Consider the following 12,789-nt stretch of genomic DNA (forward strand, 5'->3'; position numbering starts at 1 on the left):
CCCTTATTTTTTCAAAAACCATTCTCTGCATCTTTATATTCCCACAAACAAGGACAGACATGCCTGTCCCCTCAATTGCATCTAAGAATTCATAAACATACTTTCCATCAGAAGATTTTGCCTTAATAACAGATACATTTGATTTTTTTTGGCAATAAATACCAAAAAGATCATCTTCGTCATTTCTAAATCCGTAAATAAGTTTTAGTTTATGATGCAAAGGAATATTGTTATACAAAGAAATAAATAGAGCAATACCTGTTCCAGTGCATAAGCAAGTTAAATTTCCCTCTACACCCTTCAATAAGGTGTTTTTCCTAAATGAAATTTCTAATTCGGAAATATTCTCTGCATTTTCTGCAATATACCTACTAACATGCCCCAACTTCTCATTTTTGGATAGTATTCCCAAAAGTATCTCTCCTTTCTCTCCATTTCTATTTATAAGTGTATAATATCTAGGCTTGATAAAATCACAGTTGATTATCAGCTCTTCCAATGTAGGTTTACAATCAAACTCCTCAATAATATCTATCAAGTTAATCCAATCAAAACCCAGTCTGCAATAATCTCTCGTACCTTCTTTGCTAGACAAATACTCCATATCCTCGGGCTTGTTTGAGGATTTTGACAGATTAAGAAGTGCAAGTTTTCTGGGAATTCCTGAAATGTCCATTTTGTATTTAAAAAAGTTTCTTAACGTACCACAATATTTGAAGGGTTGCAAGCCGGTTCTTTCAATGATAATCCTTTGATCTGGTAGATGCAGAATATTTAACAAGCGATCAACCATTTTATCAGAATTAGGAGCAATTATACCGACAGCATCTCCAATATCATATGTGTATTTTTTATCTAGAACAACTTTAAATACTTTTTTCCATGTGCATTCCAACTTTTCAATTTTCCCAACTTTTATCATTTCACTATGTAGTTGGCTGTGATGATCAAAATAAGTCTGATCCGTTGGAACATTAGCATCTATAATTTTAATTTGGTTGTATTCCTTTACAGAAGTTCTTGTGTAATTCGAGTTGAAAACATAATTAATTTTCGACATAGAAAGGGCTTATTTTTCAAACTCATATCAAAAATTATAGGAAAAGAAACTTACTTACGAATGGTTTTAGAAAAGTCATTTACTTCTTATACGTGTATTAATGGCTTCATAGTTAATTCAACAGATATGTATTAATAAAAATATCCTTTATAGGTTCATTTATAAGGCATGTAAAATCCTCTGGATAACACGTGTTTACTGGTTAAATAACGTACTCTTTCTAAATAAACAAAAGCATATCATTGTAGCTATCGTATCTGTCTCAAATTCTTCACTTGCAATCTCTCTATGCTAAATATTGCTTTATCAAAATTGGGATACTCTTAAAATTATTTCATGATCACAATAGATATTTCTTGAGAGAACTGATAGCAACTCATCCTTAGAAAAAGTCCTATTGTTCAACAAATAGTAGCATGCCTCCTCAACTATACTGTCCCAAGTAATCAATTGAAGAGCCCAAATAATATTGCTTTTGAGAGAGTTTCTTATGGATAGCAAAAAATACTGTTTCAGGGAATTCTGGTCGTTTCTTGCAATTGATTTCAATGTGTCCAATGTGTTTTCTAAATCCTCTAACCTATAATAGCAGAAGCTAAGATTTTTAGAAATATTTACACTTTGGGGATTTCCCAATTTTAATTTTTTGAAAACACCTATTGCATCAGCAATCCTATCCAGTTCAACCAAAATACATCCATACGAATAAAGAATCTCTTCGTTTTCAGGCACCAGATTCAATGCTTGCTCCATGGCCAAGGCTGCCAAATCAAATTTCTTTTGATTAAAATAAAACAAGCCCTTGGCTCTATATGGTTCATACGATCTAAAAATGTCTGCTGCAATATCATAGTATGCAGGATTTTGACAAATATGGCCTAATTTTATATTTAAGTTAGAGAGTTTCATACTATCGATTCTATTTTTTGGAGTACCTATTTTAAACATATATGAATTTATCTCATCAACACATCTTTCATATGATTTCATGGCAATTAAGCAGGTGATTCTTTGGCCACGGACAATATAGTTTTGTAAAATATCATAGGCTCCAGAGTAGTCGATTTCGTTCATCAATGAGGTGCCCAAGACAATTAAAACATCAAATTTAAATAAAATTGGCAACTCAAAATTTTTTTCAGTGATATTGATTTTATAATCGACAAATTTTGATAATTTTCCCGATTGGTTAAAAATAGTAGAATAAATCTGTCTAAATACCATTTCCATGTGGTTTCTAATGTCTAAATCAATAAGAAATGATCCAGGAGCTTTATCATTTTTTGATACAGTTTCTTTTAATTGCTGAACTTCATGGCTAAAGGTGGCCAAACTATCTTCCTGCAAATCAAACAGGGCTCTATTTACATATGCTTCAACATAAGTTTCCAAAAGAGATGGATTTTCTTCTGTTGCTATAATTTCCTTGAGTTTAATATATAGATGGATCATTTGATAAATATCAAGTCTAAACACTCTAAAATTAGGAAAAAAAGCATGGTTTTGAGTGTATGATATTTCTTTTTCCAGACCTGGAAAGGTAATATCCAACACTGTAGTTACAAACTTGTTTCCTACTCTACTTTCTGCATCAGCCCCGATCATTTGATAGTCCATGTCTAAATTTAGAATGTTATAAGCTGAGGAGAAGTCTAGAAAAGAAGCATACATTAGACTTCTTTCAGCTACAGATAAGTCATCTGGAACATCAAAGCTTTCTGGCGACTTCAGACACAAATTCCTAACGTACAAAAATCTTGCACGATCTATAAAACTTAAGCCACTCGAGTCTGTGCTTTCTAAGAAGCTGATATTACTGACACCTTCCCTGTATTTCTCAGATTCTTCATTCGATGTTGATCGATTGCAGTTTAATTCTAAAAAGTGTTCAAAATCAGTCATTTTTAAGAGGGCTGCCAAGTGTTTAATAGAAAATTTCCTATAATTTTTCAAAAATTGGCATACACTACAAATGGAAGGAAACAACTGCTTTAATCTCTTATTTATTCACTGTTATTTTGTGCATTAATGTATTTCACCAAATCTACAACTCTGCAAGAATATCCATGCTCATTATCATACCAGCAGATCAACTTAAAAAACTTTGGATTAAGCTGAATAGATGCATTTAAATCAAAGATAGAACTTCTCGAATTTCCTATAATGTCAGAGCTAACAATCTCTTCAGTGGTCAGCTCAATAACTCCAGACTGTTTTCTAATGTCTTCGGCAATCTGTTGTAAACTAGTCTCCTTTTCAACCCTTACCACTAAGTCGACAACCGAAGCATTTTGCACAGGCACCCTAAAAGCCATTCCATCAATTTTGCCCTCCAACTCCGGAATTACATGGCTTACTGCTTTAGCTGCACCTGTACTGGCTGGAATAATATTAAATGCACTTCTAGAAATTCTCCATTTCTTTCCTTTTGAGTCTACGGTACATTGGGTTGCAGTCAAAGAATGAACTGTTGTCATCAATGCTTCTTTTATTGTATACTTGTCATTGATCAGTTTGGCAATAGGTGCCAAGCAATTTGTTGTGCAACTTGCAGCACTAATTACCTTATCTTTCAAGTCGATTTCAGTATGGTTTACTCCATAGACATACATCTTAACATCTGTAGAGGGTGCAGTTAGAAAGACCTTTTTACATTTGTGTTCTTCACAACTTTCTGTATTTAAAAACACACCACTCGATTCAATAACATAGTCTATGCCATATTTCTCCCAGGGAATGTCTTTTGGACTTCTTTCTCTACTTAAAACGGTTTTAAACCCTTGGTAAATCACAGAATCTCCTTCTATTTCTATCGATTGGTTTTCATTATAGAAAACAGAATCATGCTTCAACAGATACTTTAGATATTCCAGATCAATAAAGGGATCATTAATAACGGGAACATCAACTCCAGATTTCACAAGAATTTTGTAGATGTTTTTTCCAATTCTTCCAAATCCATTTATGCCAACTTTCATTCAAGGGGGTGATGTTGAAGATAAAAACTTTGTTAAACTAATAGGGTTTTTTATTTTTAAGGGGTTAGTAATAGTTCTGAAAATGTAAAATGATCTTTTACAAATATCAGCACCACAACTATATTATTGGTTGGTGGTAGCCAAAATTAAAAGTTGTTTGTTGGTATTATTAATATTTACAACATAACTAATCACAATAAGATGAATATATCACCTAATTAACTGAGATTTTCACCAAAAAGATTATAAAAATTCCTTGAAACAGATTTTTTGATTAGAAAGTATTGATTTACTTGGTTGAGTTATCAGCTTCAGGCAGCATCGACAATAGCCTTTTCATCGTCAACCCTGGTGTAAAATCAATTTCATTGAAGTCAGCGTTCTGTAGTGACAATTTTTCATAATCTAGCTTGTCACAGGGATATATCTGTGTAGTTTCTGTAAAACAGTCCAAAATCCCACACTCTTTCATTACATCAGGAATTGAGGTCGTTCCAAAAACAAAAAGCTTCTTTTTCCCCTCGTGTTTAATAAATATTTTCAAGGCCTGCAATACAATATTGCTGAATCGCGGACCAATATTGACGTACTCTATCAATGACTCAATTTCGTCTAGTATAATAATTGATTCCTCGGATTTATAAGCATCGGAAAATCTTCCCTTTATGAAATTAACTTTTTCATATTCATTCATTCCAACTAAATCTTTAGGGCTTATAATCTTAATAAACGGAAACTGGCTATTAATGGCAATTCGGACTGCAAGTGTAGTCTTTCCTGTTCCAGTAGCTCCATATAGGAGTAGGGAGCTGGTATTGTACAGGTTGGTATTCTTCAATTTAGTTAAAAGTCCATTCCCTAAATTTATTGCAGCTATAAACTGGTCAGTTTCATAAAATACCTTACTATAGGTTGAATATTCATCTTCATCCACACCGAATGCGGGTTTCGTCTCATTCAATGCTTCCACCATATCAGCCATTGTAATGTTGATCTTATCGTTCTCTACAACTGTTCTATCTCCTTCACTTCTAACTTTTCTTTCAAGAGCAAAGGAGCCTGCCCCCCTTACGACCGCTGAAATTTCTGCACCAGTGTAGTTTTTGGTAAGAGAAGAAAGCTGCTTCAAATCAACATCATCGTTCATAAATCGATTCCCGATCATTTGTTTGGTGTGGATTTGGAATATTTCTAGCCTACTTGATTCATCTGGCAAGGAAATTTCCAGGTGAATTTCAAATCTACCAGGTCTGAGTAAGGCCTCATCGATTAGATCCAATCGATTGGTCATACCAATAACTAAAATGTTATTTAAGCTTTCAACACCATCTATTTTGCTGAGAAGTTGATTTACTACTTGATCACCCACTCCAGTGGAATCGGACCCTCTCTTTTTACATATTGCATCAATTTCATCAAAAATAATTATGTGTAATGGGCTATTTTCTTTCTTGGACTTGTAATCCTCCTCTGCTTCATGGAATAACTTTCTAATATTCTCTTCACTCTGTCCCACATACTTGTTTAGAATCTCAGGCCCATTAACGATTTTAGGGGGCAACGCATTTAAAAGAGAGCCTAATTTTCTAGCAATCAACGTCTTACCAGTACCTGGTGGTCCATATAGCATAATGCCTTTTACATGGGGTATACCCATTTTTTTAATTGTATCCGGATCGAATAGACGTTGAACAAAAGCTCTTCTAAACATTTGCTCAAATTCCTTTTTCAGGCCACCTATTTCTAACTTTTCAAAACTGAAATTTGGCTTGAGGAGATTACTTTGAAGATTACTGTTTTTTATACTAATTCTTGATGATGTAGAGCTAATAAATATTTCCGTATTTTCTGAAATAACACCAAATGCGTTTGGCTCATCAAACAGAATATCCTCCACCGTAAGAATAAGTTTGGTTCCAGAATAGGGCATAATTAGCTTCTGATTGAAATTTAAAGGGATTTTGTAGGTTTCCCTCTTTAAGTACTCCGTAAATTCTACAGCATCTATCTCTAAATTGACAAGTGCCTGAACTTCAACTTTGAACTTAGCAATTTTTATTTCTTCGATATATTTGGAATCAAATGGGAGAAGAGAAATTTCAGAGCCCAAATTTTTATTCAAAAACTCTCTCTGAATTTTGTTTGCTTGGACATGTTCTATATTAACCTCTGGATCAAATTCACAGAGAAAAAGCATAGAATTTCCGACAAAAACATATGACTCCTCGTTGATCTTCAAATTGGAATGCTTATGGTTCACAAATAAGACGTTTCTTGTAGATCTTTCAGGCGTAGTTTTCTGTAAAATGAGATCCTTCATACTTGGGTAGGTAAAATTAAAAATATTTTTGAATCGAAACAATCAAGAACCAATGAATTTTTAGTAATAGTGTTTATAAATAAATATAAATCAACAAAGATTTAATATTGATATTCAACTCTATTATGCTTAATACTCTGTGAGATACAAACCTCAAAATATAAAAACTATTGTCTGGAGAGAGAAAAGTGGTTATACTGAGAATAGCTACTAGGTGGGTAACACAGATTGGTAGAAACTGTCAGGTGATCCTGTGTTTAAGGCTTGTGGTAATGCAAAACACATATGTCGTTTACATGTAATAAAACATTTAATCTATTTTCCTAATCCAATATATTAATTATTTGCTTACTTTCATTATTCTATCGATCTTTTCTTTGATGGTAATAGCAGCCTCCTCAGTAATAAAGATTTCAGTGTCATTGGCATCATATACTATGAAATTTTCAGTTTCACCGAGTTTAGCAATAACTTCCTTGATACTTGGCTCTGTTTCTATCAAACAGCATTTTTTTATCTGAACCATTTAAATAGGGAACATCCATTTCAAATTTTAAAGTAAAAATTACGGCAATTGTATAAAAATGAGATATAGAACGTGTAGGACATACTAAATATCCATGAAGCAATTTGTTGCAAGGATATTCAATCTTCAACGGAATTGCGTTGTATTCGCTCAATATGAAATATTATTTCTTCTGTTTTTCCTTCATCAACATCATTTTCTTTTAAAAGATGCCTCAACTTTGTTACATTTACTCTACCATTTACAAATGAGTCAACGCTTCTGGCCACAGGATTTGTGTATATTTTATAGATTTTCAGACCCAGTTCTTTACTGACCTCGGGGCATATTATATTGAGCACATCGATTATACACTTATCAGATAGAAAAGAGTTATTCTTATCGGGAGAATATTCCTTGCTAGCAAATTCCTGATTTAGATCTGTTTTCTCATCTAAGATGACACTGCAATGGCTATCAGTAGTAAGGTTGTTGGCATTCAAAAATCCTCCGCATAAATCCTCAGAATCTGATATTGGATCGCGTATTGTGTTGCTTGTGATATCCTCTTCTGTTTGAACCGGCTTAGTTTTCGCTGTATATTCGTAATGTCTTTTATACTCCATAATCCTTTTATATGCCTTTTTAATCCCCACATTCTTAACTCCTTCTGTATAATCAGATCCTAGAACCATAGACATTAATATTAAGTCATTTTGGTTCAGATTCATTTCTCTGGTAATACTATCTATGGAATACTCCAGTATTGATTTATTCTTGGAGAAAAAGTTCTTGTAAATCCTGGCGCCATACAAAAGAATATCGTTGTCTTCAGAAATTACACCATCCACAACACCATTTAAAAATAGATGTGCACATTGACTGTCAGATTCCAAAGGAGAATCAATATATCTAATATTAAAAATATCCAGAATAGATTTGAATTTGCCTGTGATATCTGAATTTCGTCTGAAGGCATGAGAAGAGACCGTCATGGAAATACCACTTTTATGAACATTCATATATTTAGAATTCAAATACTCTTTGATTTCTTCCAAACTTTTGCATAAAATCGAATCATTCTCCAATATAATGTCACTATTTTTGTGTTCTGCAGCCATCTCACCAACCTTATCCTTATTATTACTGCCATAATGATCTTTATATTCCTGAACTAATAATCTATAATCCTCCATAATATCATCGATATTCACTGGATTTTTCACACTTGAGTCTACTTCTATATCTTCAATGTCATCATTAGAGTTTGTTATTCTGCTTTTCAAATTAATCTCGCTTTTATTCACATTATTCTTTGACTCATTTCTTATTTCTGCAATTATTTTACAATCACTCTGAATTAGTCTACTTTCCCCGTTAAGCTCTCTTATCAGTACATTGACCATATTTCTTCTTTTTACATTCTCCAATTGACTTTTCACAAAATTAATGTCACTGCTGTTATCAAGTGGAAGGGGCTCTTTGCGCTTTATACGCATTTCTATCAACCTCTTTAGCTTCTTTGACTTAGATAAGGATCTATCAGGAAGATCATAAGGGTTACTGTACTGAGGTAGTATTTGATGATTGCTCAACTCATTTTCTGTTATACTAGCAATTTCTTGATCATCTGAATATGAACTATCATTTTCATCCCCCCAATTATAGCTGTGATTTTTTAATTTTTCAGTCACAATCTTTTCTGTCTTCCCTAGAATATCAGACCTTATCTCACCTCCATGCTCACATATCCGCATTTTGACATTACATATCCCACATATTCTGTTTTCAACAATTCCCTTTATTATATTTTTCTGCTCACTTTCCATCAGCACAGCCTTCCTTTGAATAATAGTATCTCTTTTCAAAGCGGGTGTTCCTCCATCAAAAACAAATATCGGAACAATATTGTTGTAGAGCAATTTGATAATTCTATTTATGAATAGTACAATCGAAGTATTGCTGGAGGCATCGCCGGTGTTGAAAAAAGTAGAATTCTTTGACATACGAGAGTTGTTGGTTGCAATATGATCTCCTTGATTAACACTTGAAACTCCTTTAGTTAATTGATGAATCCAGATCGATGCATCTATTGCTAACCGTTTGTTTTTTGGAATTGACTTTACTCCACAAGGCTTGAGCAATTGCCAGAGATTGGATACTCCCATTTTGGGGAGGTGTAAAAATAACTTGTATTCAACAATAGATCTGGATGGGATCTTATTTGGGTAAGTAATGCGCAATACTTAGTCGATTGTCTCTATGTAAAATACTATTTGCTTTTATTTATTTATTCTTTGCAATAAATTCCAATATTTCTGACAATCTGAGACCCTTTTTGAACAAAAAGCTACTTGTACTACATTTTACCCCATCTATATAGACATTGTTATTTACAATTCTCAAATTTGTCGAGGTATTTGGAACTACATGATCATTTGACTGATTGTGAGTTTCAACCTCACCAATAGCCTGTTTCTGAGTTTGATTGAAAACTTCGTTAATGATATCACCATCAATTATATAATTGGTTTCATAATAATATTCGTTTCCACCTGGAAGTACTGTTGGAAGATTCTTCTGAAATTCTTCAATCCCAAACAAACACTGTAAATTAATCAGACCGGTGAAGTTAGTTGGTAGGGAAATTATTGCATTGAAGTTGGATATAAAGATATTAGAAGCATTGTCCTGTCGAATACTATCATTGGCTGATTGGATTCCATCAATATTCCGAAGCTTACCTTCGTAAACTATAAGATCATCCTTACGATGTGAAAATATGTTGATCTCTGTATTACAGGATATTATATTTGGAATAATGCAGTATGTATCTGTAAAAATACAGCCACAAATAGATTGGTATTTCAATCTTACTTTCGAATGCACTTGAGAGATCAATCCATCCTTGTTATATGCAACAGTCTCATCGGTTGAACTCAACAAGCTGCTTTTCTTGGAAATAGTGAATAAATACTTCAGTAAAAAGTAAAATACATCCATTCTATCTGTAAAGTGCTGCAGATATTTCTGAATATATTTAAAACGATTGTTTATAGAATTTTCTACAAAGATTACTGAAATTATCAATTTATCACTTATATCTACAATAGCATCATGGGATGAAATGGTATAGATAGCTGATGGTATTGTAGACAAATCTGATATTGAATGTCCATATGTCCCAGAAGTTGTTTTATGAAATAAGTGGTCATAACCTGCATTTGGTGTATCAGAGAAAAAATCTAAATGTAAAATTTCAGATATTGCTTTGATAGAATCTTCCAAAGGTAGCCAATTTGACTTTAAGAGTAACACCAGGGCTTTTTCATCATAAATAGCCATTCTGAGGGCAAAATTGGAGGTGTTCTCTTTGGTTATATAAAAATTAAATTTATTGGAAGATATAAACTGAAGGATAACAAACTAAGATGGATAAATATTAATAGAAAGAAATCGGGATTCATTCTGTATAGATATCACTATGAAACATAGCTTAAAGCATATTCTTCAATGATTTGTTCATATTTAAATGGGGATAGTGAACATTTGATTTAGTTCAGTTAGGTATAAATTCGGACTGGGATCAATGATCCAATTGACACAAGAATTTGGCTAATTTTGGAATATTATTTATTAAAATGAATCTTCAATGACTAATTGATACAACAAATTGACTATTCACGTGGCTTTTTCAGCATATCCTTTTGGATATGCTTTACATCATTTGGAAGCGCAACCACAATGTCTTCACCATCAAATACAAAGTTTTCATCAACTATCTCATCTCCAAGAGTCTTGATAGAATAGTTATACACATCATTTTCAAGGACATCCGATACCTTCCATTTTATTATGTATTTTCCTGTGGAGCTTATAATAAACTTATCCTTTTGGTCAAACTTGGCTGTAGTAAAGTGAAGGTCGGAATTCATCATAGAAAGATGCTGTGGTTTCAGTTGGAGTCTCTTCGGGGTTAATTTGATCTTGTTTGCAGTTCCATAGTTTGAATTGACTCTATAAACCAGAATATATTTTTTACATGTGCATAGCACTATGCTACCATCCTTAGATGTATCAATCCCTTCAATTTTATCTCCAAATCCGTCAAATAAGGACTTGGCTCTTTTATCAATGCTATTGTACAGTCGTAATTTATCACTGGCTATAGCTACATCTCCATTTTCTGTGGCAATTCCGACATTGAAATTGCTTTTGGTTTTATACTCCTTTTTCTCCACAATTTTATCCTTTACCCTTGGATCTATTCTAAACAGATTGTAATCTCCAATTCCCACCAATGTGCCTGTGTTGTCTCCCCTATTGCTATCAAAGTAATCATTCATATCTTCAAGTGCCCAAGTCTCAATCACCTCTCCACGTTCTAAATCCATCAGATCAAGTTCGCTATTTCTTTTTCGATTTTGAATAAGTAGATTTTGCTTTCCATTATGAGTAATCAGTTTTGTTGGGTCTGTAAATGCATTTTTAATGTGGGCCTGGAACTTTAAATTCTGGTCGAAAACCCCTAAAGAAGATCCTCTTGTTACAAATACCTGGTCAACACCTACCAATAAATGTTTGTTTATATATTCAGATGTATCTTTAGAATAGTTAGATGATTCAAAGAGAGGATTGTTAGAGGAGGTAATTGGAGACTCCGTCCAAACATCCTCGTTGTCCAAACTATCTTCATCTGAATCGGGGTATTTCCCTTTCTCCATCGCACAAAGACTAGGCTCTTGCTTCTTATTTTGAATATCTTCAGAATTGCATACACCACCACTTGCTATCTTGACATATTTAGTCAGAAATTCCAAAAATTCAATATTTTCTTTAAATTTGATACAGAATGTTTTGAATCCTTCATCTTTAAAGATGGACCAGATAAAAGCCCTTGTAGATTGATCTAAATAATACTGTATGTTTGCAGAAATTTGTTGAAAATGGAAGATTTCATGATTATCTTCTACACGCAGGAAATATTTGGCAGAATTAGTGAGAATTCCCAAGTCTAATGCTATTTTATTTTGGAATGAAGTATTTTTTGACTGTGTCTTCGACCTAGGGCCAACATAGCTATGATTGTCTTTTTGTTGGCCCATCATCGACTTTGTATTTTTATCATCTTCTGTACCATTTGACTTGGCTATTTTTTCTATAAGAACCATTTCTACATCTCTATCTCCTTCAAATGTTCTATTTTCTGTGTTATAGACTGAATAGGATACCTTAGCATGGAACGAACAATGGTTATCATTTACAACCATAACACTTAAAGTTTCATAAAGTTCATAATTATTAGTATAGAAAATATACTTTTTCAATCTATAATTAAATGAGAACGAAGTAATAAGAGTACCAATGTCCTTTCTTAAAATGCTATCGTTGGGAGAGATGGACTTACTACTGGTGGAGGAATTGCTTTTGACAGTATTTTCCAAAATAGAGTTGGTTGCTGCTTTCAGATTTTCAATTTCCCCTATAATTACTGGAACGTCATCAAAATATAAAATATCGTCATCAATCTTGGATTTAACAGTTCCAACTGACTTGTTTTGAATAGTTAATTCTCCTTGACTTTTGTCAGATTTCACAAAAATATTTTTCAACAGATTTAAAACCATTTTTCTAAAAAGGGTGTCAATTAAACAAAACCATATAAATTTTGATTAAGAAGGCTAAAAAATCAGTAGAGCAAAATCGCACAGTTCCAATCAATAAATAGCTAAATATCAGTAAAATATTTTCAGTATACATTTTTATTTATTAAAATCTTATGTAATATATTGATAATATAGTTTCCATCCCGGCTAATGCAAACACAATAGTCACCTTGGGCAAATTATTTACGGCTGGTTTTAAACATCTTGAGAAGAAAACAAAGTATGCAACTAAGAGATAAATAGAAATAGGAAACATAAGG

The 12,789-nt window shown here is 32.9% G+C and overlaps 3 protein-coding genes across 3 annotated transcripts; all 3 read right to left on the bottom strand.

The window, feature by feature from the left end:
• Positions 1 to 3,063: 3,063 nt before the first annotated feature.
• LOC147075393 (uncharacterized) lies at positions 3,064 to 4,038 on the bottom strand. The gene has a single exon (XM_085942467.1). It carries the CDS (start codon positions 4,036 to 4,038, stop codon positions 3,064 to 3,066), a length of 975 nt encoding a protein of 324 aa, XP_085798593.1.
• Positions 4,039 to 4,745: 707 nt separating this feature from the next.
• On the bottom strand, positions 4,746 to 8,362 carry LOC147075394 (uncharacterized). Its single transcript, XM_085942468.1, has 3 exons — positions 8,261 to 8,362; positions 4,975 to 5,806; positions 4,746 to 4,759 (listed from the first exon to the last, which is right to left on the bottom strand). The coding sequence occupies exons 1-3, from the start codon at positions 8,360 to 8,362 to the stop codon at positions 4,746 to 4,748; spliced, it is 948 nt and encodes a 315-aa protein (XP_085798594.1).
• A 2,178-nt stretch (positions 8,363 to 10,540) lies between these two features.
• Positions 10,541 to 11,587, bottom strand: LOC147075395 (uncharacterized). The gene has a single exon (XM_085942469.1). The coding sequence runs from the start codon at positions 11,585 to 11,587 to the stop codon at positions 10,541 to 10,543; it is 1,047 nt and encodes a 348-aa protein (XP_085798595.1).
• Positions 11,588 to 12,789: the final 1,202 nt, after the last annotated feature.

The sequence above is a fragment of the Rhyacophila brunnea genome, unplaced genomic scaffold (assembly GCF_057557595.1).
Source record: "Rhyacophila brunnea isolate RB1 unplaced genomic scaffold, BYU_Rbru_1.0 scaffold_145, whole genome shotgun sequence".
In the NCBI taxonomy this organism is placed as follows: domain Eukaryota; kingdom Metazoa; phylum Arthropoda; class Insecta; order Trichoptera; family Rhyacophilidae; genus Rhyacophila; species Rhyacophila brunnea.

Bases quoted from the DNA above. Each gene is read 5' to 3' on its own strand.
- LOC147075394 (XM_085942468.1), bottom strand. From the start codon at position 8,362: ATGCGTATAAAGCGCAAAGAGCCCCTTCCACTTGATAACAGCAGTGAC. The intron at 5,807-8,260 runs GTACTGATAAGA...AATCTCCTCAAG, and splicing joins AAAGAAGAAATATGGTCAAT to CCAAATTTCAGTTTTGAAAA.
- LOC147075395 (XM_085942469.1), bottom strand. From the start codon at position 11,587: ATGGAGAAAGGGAAATACCCCGATTCAGATGAAGATAGTTTGGACAAC.
- LOC147075393 (XM_085942467.1), bottom strand. From the start codon at position 4,038: ATGAAAGTTGGCATAAATGGATTTGGAAGAATTGGAAAAAACATCTAC.